General features: G+C 39.2%; 1 protein-coding gene across 1 annotated transcript; it reads right to left on the bottom strand.

Moving 5' to 3' along the window:
* Positions 1-381: 381 nt before the first annotated feature.
* tspan36 (tetraspanin 36) lies at positions 382-12,288 on the bottom strand. Its single transcript, XM_015972816.3, has 7 exons — positions 12,044-12,288; positions 4,193-4,384; positions 3,906-3,980; positions 3,701-3,796; positions 2,029-2,175; positions 1,824-1,907; positions 382-928 (listed from the first exon to the last, which is right to left on the bottom strand). The coding sequence occupies exons 1-7, from the start codon at positions 12,101-12,103 to the stop codon at positions 848-850; spliced, it is 735 nt and encodes a 244-aa protein (XP_015828302.1). The 5' UTR covers positions 12,104-12,288; the 3' UTR covers positions 382-847.
* Positions 12,289-13,407: the final 1,119 nt, after the last annotated feature.

Raw genomic sequence — 13,407 nt, 5'->3', positions numbered from 1 at the left:
GCCTGATTGATTAACTCGGAGTGTGACCTGTTTCCTAAGTAGTCTGATGACTTCTCGGAGTTTTTATTTATCTTTCTGAACACCGACAGAGGTTATGTCAGATGAATAGTCCTATCGTGTGCATGTGCCACTCTCTTAGGGGCCCCTTTATCAGCAGAGTCAGGAGGTGACAGATAACCGCGGTGGGTCATGTTTAATAACAGGCTACGTCTACAAAAGAGCTTATTTTGTTTTCTCTTTTGACAGGAAGCAGCAAAAGTTATTCTGCATGTTTTTCCCCATTGCAGAAACAAATCACAAATTGTGACACGGTCTGTATGAAGTTGTTTCAATGTGAATTTCAGAATAAAACACAACAGAATACAAAAAACAACACCAGTGTGAAATAGTCACCTTTTTAATTTAGAAACAAAACAAACACAAAAAGAGCCAAACTAGAAAAACCTGCATCAGTACCCCTAACTGACCACAGGGGGCGTGTTTCCATCAGCTTAGTTTGCTTTAAATATTGCAACCCTTAGTAAGGTAGTAAACCACCATTAAATGAACAATCACCTCAAAATATAGATTGAAGTCATTGATTAAAACATATTCAAGTGATGTGTCCTTCAAAAGAATATCTACACAATGCAAAAGAGTGAAAAGGCTCATAAAGATGAAAATAGGAGCACGTAAAACATCAAGATCAGTTGTTTTTTTCTGCAGTTACTCTGCTGTACTTAGATCAGATTATAGCAGAAAAAAAAGACGTTCATCTAACACCACCTTAATGCTTCAGTGTATAAAACTGAGTATGTTTCTGTACAGTGAAGAGTATCCAGGCTGCTGGGTAAGATGTGGAGGTGTTTTAAGCATAGAGTGCCTGGTAGCCACTCCTCCGGCTGTTGTTCCTACAGGTTATCACACAGACGCTCAGCATGCCGAAGAACTGAAACAAGAAAAAATTTTAATTAGATATGTTATGATTTTTTTCTTAACTTACAATAGATTTGTGGTCTATGTGACACATATGTATAAAATTCTTTGCACTACATCCCTCTCACATGAAGTGATTTCAGTAGTTTTATTCTTGCCGTTTTCAGTACCTTCCAGAATGAGCAGTTTCATGGCTCTATCACTTTACAAGCTTGAGATGGCCACGCCCATTCATTATCAGCTCAGGCTGCTATAAGAGACGATGCTTATTTCATGATGTGTGATGTCACAAACGGAGGCCTTTTGAAATGACTTGCTTTAGGTACAATTCATGTCTCGTGTCCAGTCTTTTTGAGACTTGAGCACATAGAGGTATTTGAGTCATTTATTTCAAAAAAGGACATATTTGCTTCTTCTTCTTTTTCTTCTTCTTCTTCAACAAGTGAAACTTGGAAAAATGAAAATCTGGTGCAAATGTTCATTTTTACTGTGATTCAACTCAGACTGAGAGACCATCTAAAGGCTCAGGAATCCTTTGCAGATGTTTAGGATTCATTAGTTGATTAAAGTGTGACACTTTGAGCCTAGAATATTTAAACTTTTCACAATATTTTAATGGTCTGATGTTTTGAATTTGGGTTTTTCATAAACTGTAAGCCATAATCATCACTTATAACAAATAAAGGCTTGACATATCGTGTTTTTCACATAATGAGTCTTATATCTTACTTTTACCTTTTAAGTTGGATTATAGAAATACTTTTGCACCATATTCTAAAGTCAGACATGTGAAATTCAAACACTTAGAAGGCAGAATTGTATTTTTAGAAAAGTACATCCTACGTTTCAGTAAGATTTAAAACTCTGGTGTGTTTTCTGCTGCTGGAAGGCGACATTTTCAACCATACCTTGATGATGGCAAAACCAAGAACGACCAGCATGCCGTACGTCAACACATCGTGCAGTGTTTTCTCCAGCTTGTCTTCACATCCCTAAAATACAAACATGACATCACATCTGCATCTATTTTCTGAGGACTAGAAAAATATAAAAAAAATCTGGAGATACATAAATAAAAATTTCTGCCAAAAGAGAGCGACGTGTGTGACGTACTTCTGTATAAATCAGGTCTGGCTGAAATGGAATGCCGGGACATTGTGCTGTTTTATTTTTACAGCAGGATGGAGGTATCGTCTTATTGGTCAAGAACCAGGGAGTGTTGAACCAGCTGGTGTAGTTGTTGACACCGCAGCACATCAACTGGAAAGACAAAGAAGATGTGCGAATTAGAACATTAAAGGGACTTTACGGAGTTTTGAATTTTTATGCTCGCGATTGCCCCCTCAGGGCAAAAGTGTAACGACAGCTTCAATAGCAGGCTCGTGCACGAGGCGCGCATGCTGTACGTGCACACTCCTTAACAAAAATAACAGCTGACAGTCCCTTGTGTGTGCGTGTGTGTGTGTGTGGGGGGGGGGGGGGGGGACAGGAGAACGCGCAGCTAAATAATTTGGTTCTGTACCTTTCTCTTCAGCACAGCCGACAAAGGTTTAAGATGGGTCAGTCCTCCTGCATGCTCAGATCATTCCCTTCCCTTGCTTGAAAAATTGTTCCAAAATGAAAGTTGAACCCACATCTTTTTTATCTGTGAATTCAATACAATTCGGCGAGTCTCAAATAAAAATTTGGGCATCTTACTGTAAAAAAATGTACCATTAATGTAAAAAAGAAACTCTAAATGAACTATGTTCACATCCAGAATCAAACCCAGGTCTTCTGCATGAGAGTCCGACGTCTTACCAAGTGAGCTAAAGCACCAGTGACATCCTTTGTACCTGTAGCATTTATATCCTTGATGACAGCTGAAACAACGTCAAACCAAAGAACGGTTTGGAGCAAAAATGGCTATTTTGTTGCTAATTTGCAGGAAATATCTAGAAGAAAGTTCTACAGAAAGTAGCTAAGGGTCCTCAGAAATGTAGCTAGGTTCGTCACTAGGCGTTAGGAACAGCGACAAAGTGGAACTGCCTCTCTCTCTGCTGCTAAAGCTACGGATAGCAAATGCTACGGGCGATGCCTGAGCGTGAACGCGCATGAAGCAGCCTGCTTTGAGCAGATAAAATCAAGAAGCAGAACACACAAACAAATTATAAATGCTGAGAAGAGTCAAATATGCCTTTATTTTTAATATTTGCTAGCAAATTAAAAATTTATAAGATACATCGATTGTGGTTTTGGGGTATATTATAAATATAGCTGAAAACATGTACATAAAGCCAATAAAGTGTTGAAACACCAGAGGGCATTTTGTTATAGAACTAAATGGGATCACTTGTCATTTAGTTTGGTGCAAAAATATTTCCCATTTTTGTCATTTTGCACAAGTAAAAAGTCATATTTAAATAGAATTTTTTGACAAAATAAAGAAAAACAACTAGAGGAACCTCCAGTTATCCTAACACAAGCATGGAGCCCAAATAGAAAGCCATTCACCATCCGGTTTATTTTTAACTTTTGCACTTTCAGTTGGCTTCTTCTGACAGACTTCTGCACTTTTAACATCAGATTTACCAACATAAACCAATTTATTCACCATTTTATTTACACGTTAGATCAAAAATGTGTTTTGCTATTTTATTTTGACTGTCTGCTACGCTCTGAACAAGAGCAAATCAAATGGACAGATGAAGAATTGCGACGACGATGCAAGCTTAGAGGATGTTGATACACGTGAAAGTAGAACTGAAACACAGACCTATCTATGTCTAACGGATTCAAATCTAACCTCATTCTGCAACAAGTCCACAGCTTGAGACTCAGGGTTGCTTCCATCATACTTTGCAAAGGTATCGTTCATTGAGCGTTCCAGGTCTTGACTAATCTGTAGAGATGAGAACAAAAAAGAAAGCCAGACTGTTTGAAAGCAGCAACAGAAGAAAGACTAAACGTCCAACCGTACATCTGAGTTAGAGCCCGTGTGTTTGGCTTACCTTGCCCTGATATATGAAGCTAAACACCAAAGCAGCAACTTCAGCTGCAAAGATTAGCATGATGATCAGAAAGAACTGCAGAAAGCAGAAAATATTTTAATTTAGAGGTTAATAAATGAGAAAATGGCACACTGCTGGGAAACCAATTAAGCCCTAAAGGTGGCGAGCGATGCATTTAAACCAATAATGCTTGCAGCAGCATTCTCACGTCCTCGTTCACCTGAGGAATACCAAAGAGCAACAAATGCATCACTTCTTCACTTGAACAGAAATCCAGAAACACTCACACAGCTGAGGCCGCCTGTGGATTCGCGGAGCGTGGCGCAGCATCCCACCAGACCGAAGATGAACATAACCACGCTGATGCCGATGATGATGGCTGCTGGGATCAGCGTCTGCTTGTCCTGCAGGAAACTTCCAAAGCTGTCATAGCTCTTGATCATGTAGGACGCCACGTACGCCAACACTCCTCCTGCAGCCTGGAGGGAAGGAAAACATGCTTATAACACACCAACCTGTGCAAATTTAAGACTTAAAGCATATTTAAAGGGACACATTACCCAGGTTTCAAATATAATCACTGTCAAAAGTTTTAGAGCCTACCTCTAAAAACCTCAATTATTTCTGATATGTTTTTCATTTTTAAATTTAGGACATTGTTTTTTAACATGAACACAACCCAATCAGTCATGTGATCATGTTGGCTGCACATGGTGCTGTACATGAACCGTGCGTCAGGTGAAAGGACCAGCTGGTGTGGTGGATGTAACTCAGTAATTGCCGGATGGGTAATCTAACTCTAAAATTACAATGACATTTATAAAATTGTTACTTGGGGCGATGGTGGCACAGGAGTTAAGTGCTCGCCCCGTAATCGGAAGGTTGCAGGTTCGAGCCCCGCTCAGTCTGTCGCTGTCGTTGTGTCCTTGGGCAAGACACTTAACCCACGTTGCCTGCTGGTGGTGGTCGGAGGGACCGGTGGCGCCAGTGCTCGGCAGCCTCGCCTCTGTCAGTGTGCCCCAGGGCAGCTGTGGCTACATTGTAGCTCATCTCCACCAGTGTGTAAATGTGTGTGTGAATGGGTGAATGACTGATTGTGTTGTAAAGCGCCTTGGGGGGTTCCAGGACTCTAGAAGGCGCTATATCAAATACAGGCCATTTACCATTTACTTATAATCACCAGAGGTGTGACCAAGTCACTGCTTTGCAAGTCACAAGTCACACGTCTTTCCCATCAAGTCTCAAGTCAAGTCCAATTCAAAGACAACCAAGTCCAAGTTGAGTCCAAAGTCAATGATGTGGAAGTTCAAGTCATTAACTTTGAATTTTCAAGTCATAATCAAGTCATCTGTCCAACTTCAATTTAATGACAATGATAATAAATAAATTCCAGAAATAAAGCTTCTTAAAGCTTCATTTATTTTCTCAAACAAGCAGGAAGTGAAAGTGCTGCTGCATTCAGCAGAACAAGATCAAACCCAGAACCAACAAAGATTTATGATTTATGTCCAGGTCATGCCACTTTTGTGCTAAAATATCAAATATGCTGAAGTCATCATCAAGTAAATAGATGCATGTCGATTCAAGTCGCAAGTCACTGGCGTTCAAGTCCGAGTCAAATCGTAAGTCTTTATCGATTTTATCAAGTCACGTCAAAAGTCATTAAAATAATGATTCGAGTCTAACTCGAGTCCAAGTCATGTGACTCGAGTCCACACCTCTGCTAATCACACACCATAATAAATCTAAATGATGCACATTTTATCTGTGACTGCAGCTTGCTGTTGGCATCTGTTAGTGACAAGGATCATACTCTCTTTTTCATGACTTAATACGCGGGATGAGAATGTGCTGTCACCTACTAAACAGTTGTGTGCACTGAAGAAGATAAATATGATGTCAAGTATTCATCATTTGATATGATGCTTCTTTTTATTAAACACAAAATGCTTATCAATGTGATAAGGCATAGACCTGCTTTAGACGATAGACAGAAAGACAAAAGGCCAGCTGAGGAGAAGTAGCGAGAGAGAAATATTCCCTCTGATGTGGAATTTGGACTTTGGAATCAGTCTTGCATACACAGCAAGTTTTATTACGCAGTAGGGGAAAAGACGAGACCAACCCCCCCAAAAAAAAGATCGAGGTTTTTCTCGTTTAAAGAGACAGTGTAGTTTTTATGTTTATGTTTATTTATTTGGCAGACGCTTTTATCCAAAGCGACTTACAATTTATAACATGTTGTGATCTGTGGGGAAAACCGGAGTACCCGGAGGAAACCCACGCATGCATGGGGAGAACACGCAACTCCACGCAGAAAGGCCGCAGCCGAGTTTCGACCCTGCGACCTTCGTGCTGCGAGGCAACAGTGCTAACAACTGCACCACCATGCAGCCCAATATAGCCAATGCAGTTTTTAATGTTAATGTCTGGAAATATCCACTGAAACGTTGAAAGTTATTGAAATCTTGTCCAATGTTGGCGGCTTTGTACCATATAGCAATAAAAATAGTAGATGGTATGAAAGTACTCAGAGTCTAGTGCAGGAATGTTCAAACTTTTCAAGACGAGGGCCAAAATCATTAAGTTAACTCCTCACCAGCCACAATTTTTTTTTTAAAGAACGCAAACATTATTTTGGGTTTTACATTTGTTCTGCTCAAAAAGGCCTAAAATAAACGTATTGGTAAAAATTTCAACATAAAATATGATTTTATATCGACAGCCTCCTGGAGAGGCAATTCCACATTTCTAGAAATGCCAGCGAGGGCCACGCAAAATCCCTCCGAGGGCCGCACTTTGGACACACCTGGCCTTGCGTCTTTGGGGACGCCAAATTAGACGCCATATTTCCTTCTGGCTGGCTAGGGGTCCTGCTCACGTTGATGATGTCACACAAGATCAGGGGTATTCAATTCCGGGCCTGGAGGGCCGGTATCCAGCTCGTTTTAGTGGTTTCTCTGCTCCAACACACTAGATTCAGCGGTTGAATCACCTGTGCAGCAGCTCATCAGGCTCTGCAGAAGCCTGTTAATCACCTGCTGATTGAAATCAGGTGGGTTGAAGCAGGGTTAAAACCAAAATGTGATGGATACCGGCCCTCCACGCCCGGAATTGAATAGCCGTGCACGAGACGATTGGCTGGCCGTTAAGCCTTACGGAGGTTTTGTTGCCATGTTCAAAAACATTTATCCAGTAAGAAACCTGAATTTAATAACAAAACTGCTAAATTCTTTCCAAAACATACGTGAAAAATCAGAATCGAAAAAGAGATGCAATATATTTTGGCCAAGTGATATTGCCGTAGTATGATGTCATCAGCAGCCGCAGGACCCCAAGTAGAACAGGAAACTACAGCGCCAGAAAACTATAATCGCCGTTGCATTCTTTTGATGGAATTAACTGAACGACCATCAAAGTCTGAGGAGTCACGCCGAGGTTGCGTGCTTTCTGCTTCACAGGTAAAAACATTTACCGTTACGTTTTTTAAACTAGCGACAGTCACGGCGATATGGTGTAAAAGTACCCTGAAACGTGTACTGCTCTCTATAGCACCAGCAAACTGCACACTGCCACTTTAAAACAAACAAACAAACAAACAAACAAACAAAAAAATGAAATGATCAGTGTCTCTTTCAACCCTTAAAGACTAAAAATATTTTAAAAACAAAATTATATTAATAAATTAATAGAAATTAGTTCAGTTCTAACAATAATTTCCCAGTGTGCCTGCCAGACTCCTCCTCTGTTTAATTCTGCACAGAGAATGACTAAAAGACTACGGTGTCGCGCGGTACAGTCGGCATTTCCACATTTTTTTTGATTGATTATTTCTGAGCTGGTTAGTCCCGCCTCTCATGTGCCTCTCTGCCTTTGAGTAAGCAGATATACTCCGCTCAGTGCTGATTGGCTCGGTTAAAATTCTCAGGGAGTGGGGTTATTAGCATGGGGGAGCTACCAGACTCATTCTCTGTGCAGAATTAAACAGAGGAAGAGTCTGGCAGGCCAGAACCCCGGGTCAGAACCAAACAGGGCTGAAGCTGCTGTTAGCCACAATGCTGCCCATAGATGGAATCAGCTCCTGTACGACCTCAGATGTGCCCCAATTCAAGTAATGTTTAAATCAAATAGAAAACTTTCATATAATCATTAGGCTGGAATATATTTGCTTTGTAATCTCGCGTTGGCACAGGCAGTATCTTTGTTCACGTACTTGCTGCTGTACTGCATGTAGTACTGGAGGTCTCCGCTGGGGGGGGGGGGGGGGGGGGGGCACATTAGAGTACTCAGACCGGATCGAGAACCAGATTTGTGGGGAACAACCAAAACAAATGAGGCATCAAAAGAAGAGGTCAGTAACTGAATAATACCACTGATAAGAAAAAAAAACAGCAGCGGTATCGTAGATAGTATGAAAGACCTCTAAACCAGAGACGTAATGACCATGGTGAATGTGTCTCACTGGTTACTCGTACATTGCGGTGTTTAAACTCGTGATAATTTTGGGGGACGTGCACAAAGGATGCTTCAAATCACAGCATATTACACGAGGCAGCAATTTTAAACATACATGTCGGCAAACAGCGGGCCTCAGCCTTTCAGTGATCGTTTCCTATGCTGCACCTTCTGCACGATAACTGCTCAGTCTTTAAATCTGCCTTTTTATTTTTATTTCTTACATCTAATTTTATTTGTGTATTTTTAAATGTTTAAATGTTGTTTCTGTTCTGATTTTAATGTTTCCTCTTGCACCTGGAAAGCACGTTGATTTACTTCTGTGTATGAATAAAGCTGCCTTGCCTTGTTCCAACTTTCATCAATGGATATCAACATAAACTCTACAGTTGTAGATTATCAGTCGTTACCATAGCAACAATGTCAAAACATGAAGTGACAACAAAGCTAGGTGTTCAGACACCACAGAGTACAACAGTAATGGAATATAACTTTGCTCAAGTACCATTGTTCTGTATCTGTACTTAAGTAATTTTCTTGAGGTGCAGTTTTTACTTTTACTCATTTTAAAGCAATTATCTGTACTTTCTACTTCCTTTCTAAAGTTTTTAAAAGTAAAAGTACTTTAACTTGCATTTTGTCTGACCCCACCCAATGGAAGTAAGTTTCTTGTAGGGGGTGACTTGCTCTTTAAAGAGCAAGTGAAACTTACTTCACTCCCTCTTCATGTTTGAAAAATTCAACAAATGCTGTTGCTTGGCAGACCGAAAGGGCGGAGCCACTAACAAATACACACACAGGCTCACAATGGCATTATGACATCATAATGTACCAGATGACATCATAGCATACCTTTTAGCCAGTAACGGTGGCAGATTTAAATTCAAATACAGTGCACAATTTTCCCCTGACGACGGCGCAACACTGACAGTTTTAGGCAGAATATTTGAATTTTAACCAAGATGCACTGAAGTGCCAAATTATTGACTACACGTGTCTGCAGCATGATTAGACACACATTTACATAGTTTATCAACAAAAAAAAAAAGTGATTTGGGGGTGACTTGCTCTTTAAACTGGTAACCCCAATATCTGTACTTTTACTTAAGCAAAACATTTAAGTACTTCTTCCACCCCTGGAGTACAAAAGGATTAGCTTCACTTGTGTAATACGATGTGGTGTCATGTGATTAAGCCAGGATGTTGAGGTGGATGATTTTTCTAAAAGTCATTCTTCAACTGTGACATCATCAGTCACAAGACTGCATGCATGGTGCCTCACAAGACGCAGCGTTCCAAACCTTTTCTCATCTCACAAATGCCACCTGTTTATTAAAGCGTTCCGCACTTTTTTATTTTAAATGTTCAAAGTAAACTTTAAATCTGTGAATCTGGAGAAAACAATGGCTGCAGATCTCGTTGTTGGATCTCCTCACTTCCCTTTGCCTTTCCGTAAATGTCTGGTGCCAAAGGAGCTCAAAGAAACGGAAGAAAATCAACTAAACGTCATTTAGCAGCCGAGATGCAGAAGTAAAATCTCTGATTTCTATTTTTTTAAAGAAGCTCAGGCATTTTTCTTCCTTCCTGCTGTATTCCTAAAAGCTGAAGGCTCAGTAAGAGCAACCATGAGGAAGTGTGTGACTAGTCCAGGATGTTTTCAGAAGCAGCTCATGAATGAAATCAAAACTTCCCTCTTGATGTGATCCTAGAGATCAGGACCAAACGTCGAACTTTAACAATACACCGTTTTACTTGCCTTCATTCAAATGGATGTTACGTGTGATTAAACAATACTTCACCCTTGCATTTTAGCCTCATGACTTTCTTCTAATCACAGCTCAGTCACGGGATCCCTTTGGGGTTGTTCTCCTGCACCTCCTCTTACGCCCCCACCCCAACCCCCTAATCTCTCCAGAAAATCTGATCTTGAGCCTGAGAAGCGGCACAAAGAGGCTTAAACAGCACAGCTTCTTTGGAATCTGAGAAAACGTCTCGTGTCACGGTGCTTTGGCTGTGGAGATGCCATCAGTAGGTTCTTGCAGGACCAGCATGGACAACATTCCAGTTAAAGGCTTGTTTAGCTCATCCAGAGGGGGGGAGAAAGTGTAAACAGGTCTAATCATGTGGTTTGAGCCAATAGGCACAGAAATTATGTCTCTGCAGAATTTTCCCCCTCATTTCGATGGACTAAATCTTAATAACGGAACGTTTAAATCCACTTTCATGGGTTTACAAACCGTCACAAAATATAGTCAAACAAATCTGAATTATGACATTATTTGATCACATGTCCACACATGTAATGTTTATAATTTGAAACAAAAGAGAAATAAAAAAAACTCAATCATAATTATAATAACGATAAAAACAGCTAAATCGAACCAGAAAGAGAGGATTTCCCCTTACAGACAGTTTGACTATTTAAAACTCCCAAGATGATTAAATCAATTCAGACGGGCAATGGTGAACTTTTCTTCTTCAAACTGTTGACTAAACAAGAGCGGGTTTGATTACACAACCAAGCTTTGGCTGTTGGGAAAACAAGGGTGGACACAAATGAGGGTGATTTGTTTTTTCCTTCAGAAGTTTGATGGAAAACGAACGACCATTTGTTTTTACTTTTAAAGAAAAGTCATCAGTAAAATAATATTAAAGAAGAAAATGGGGCTCAAATTTAATTAGCAGGCAAGACAAAAAGAGCAAAAAAAAAATTTAACAGAAAAATACCGAGATTGAAAAATGTGAAAAAACTAGAGGAATAAATGAGGTTGTAACAAGTGGTTTAAATAATAAGCATTATTTGTTTGGGTCATTGATTGAAAATGTAATCAGCATTTAGCACATTTAGCTTCACACAGCAATAAAAGTAGGGTGTGCAAAGCTACATGTGGCTAAATGCAACGTCAGACCGCTATAAAATCAAAGTAACCTACCAAAATAAAAGTGGCAAGATCTCCTATATAACATCTGTATTTAAAATAAAACGCTGTGAGGCCATTTAAACTCAGATAAGCTAATAATGTGCACGGAATATCAGAACATTGATAAATATAATTGAACAGACTTTTATAATTAAGTGTTTTATAGGAGATGTGTTTACCATGCTTTTATTTTGGTAGGTTACTTCCAACAGTCTGACTTTTTACAACTGGTGGAGGTTCATAATCAGGTTCAATATATGTTTTATAACTTTATAGATAAAAATGATGAATGTATTAACTTTTGACATTAGCAGGTTTTTTTTTTTTACAATCAGTCTTCCATATATGGTCATGTTTCCTTATGCACAGTGATTTCTCACTCTAGAAAGAAAAGAGAGAGAAAAATGTGATCTTTGAAACAAAATCAGATTTGACCTCTGGTCAGGTGGTGCGTTTAGGCTCAAAAGGATTAATCTGAAACATTAATGCAATGTTTAATCCTCAGGGTTTCCCCTTAATGTGAAAGGAAGAAGCACATCAGTTTGTGTGGTGTACCAGAGCAAAGTAAAATGAGAATGAGGAAGTGCCACAACAGCTTTGAGGCTATTTTTAATGTCACAGTCTTGATTTGTGGGAAAAATGGCCCTCAAAGAGCAAAAAACTTGGCAAAATAAGAACGATCAAAGTCCATATTTAGAAGAATGATATGGTCTAAAATCATATTTTAAGTGGTGGGTTAAAAAAAACAATAATTTCACTCACCCAAAACACCAAGCTGAGGAAGAGCAGGATTGTCTTCGAAGTGAGGATCCCGCAGTCCATGATGTCAATCGGAGAAGAAGAATAGATTTGGAAAATTTTTCTTTTTATCCCCCAGAGCTCAGACCTGCTGCTGCTGCCTCAGTCACAAGTTCTCTCCCCTCTGTCTGACTGCTTTGACTGTGATCACATGGTCACATGACTCCATGAGCAAAGCAGCAGAACAGGTTGCACCACTGACCTCATAAACAACAGAGCTCTGAGGGGGGGAGAAATGCCCCTAATGCTCCATATCATGATTGTATCAAACCCTCACAGAAACACCCCCGGTTCATGTGACTATGTCACTCCTCAGGTCACCATGAACCCATCTGTGCCACATTTAGTGCCAGCTTTGAAAATACAATCCTTTTATTCAAGATTTGGTTTCAGACATTCATTATTGTGTTAATTGATTGTAAAGCGTGAACACAGCTCCTCGTTGTGTTGTGAGACCAAAAGAATAAAAAGTGCATTTTCAAAAAGAAAGAGAAGAGTTCCTCGACACTTTCACTTCGTACTTATTAAAACCTAAAAACTGATAGTTTCAGCTGGTTGTCAGACACCAGCTTTTCAAACCAAAAAACTTCCAATAAATCAAACAAAAGTGGACTTTGACTAGGTTTGAGTTCGTTTTCCAAAAGTTCCAAAGTGGGATTTTTATGGAAATCTAATGATATATTACGATATTAGCTGCTGTAGAAAGCTGTTTGAGCAGCCTCAGTTGGGAAAAACAGACGTTTCTTCCAACCAGACTAATTACCTAACAGCTGAGCTAGCTACAAAGCTTCATAACACAATTTTATTCTAGAAACTTAATAGCATTTTATCAAAATGCTGTTTTACAACCTTTATATAAATGTTGTTCGTTTCAAATTATATTGAAATTTTATCAAATTATTATAAATTTACATCAAGAAAGGAACTAGTTGCAATTTCTGTTGTAGATGAGCACATCATTTTATTCAAAGAAGAAAAAAACATGTCATGTGAAATTCCAGATTGGTTTAATCGATACATCTGCAGTGGTCTCTGGTGGCCTTGAATAATTTATACTTCTCCATCTGCATCGGTGTGGAGCATCGACATATATAGATTAAAGACATACAAAAATAAAAACATTAAAAAATAAAAAAATTAAAAGATGATAGATAGATAGATAGATAGATAGATAGATAGATAGATAGATAGATAGATAGATAGATAGATAGATAGATAGATAGATAGATGATAGATAGATAGATAGATAGATAGATGATAGATAGATAGATAGATAGATAGATAGATAGATAGATAGATAGATAGATAGATAGATAGATAGATAGATA

This window comes from Nothobranchius furzeri, chromosome 17 (genome assembly GCF_043380555.1).
Source record: "Nothobranchius furzeri strain GRZ-AD chromosome 17, NfurGRZ-RIMD1, whole genome shotgun sequence".
Taxonomy (NCBI): Eukaryota; Metazoa; Chordata; class Actinopteri; order Cyprinodontiformes; family Nothobranchiidae; genus Nothobranchius; species Nothobranchius furzeri.
This window is presented reverse-complemented; position numbering and strand designations above follow the sequence as displayed.

What these genes read in the sequence shown, in the direction of transcription:
- tspan36 (XM_015972816.3), bottom strand. Translation starts at nt 12,103, where the DNA reads ATGGACTGCGGGATCCTCACTTCGAAGACAATCCTGCTCTTCCTCAGC. An exon ending in CCACAGGCGGCCTCAGCTGT is followed by an intron (nt 3,981 to 4,192) that starts GTGAGTGTTTCT and finishes TGCTTTCTGCAG; the next exon opens with TTCTTTCTGATCATCATGCT. An exon ending in TGGACTTGTTGCAGAATGAG is followed by an intron (nt 2,176 to 3,700) that starts GTTAGATTTGAA and finishes TTGTCTTTCCAG; the next exon opens with TTGATGTGCTGCGGTGTCAA.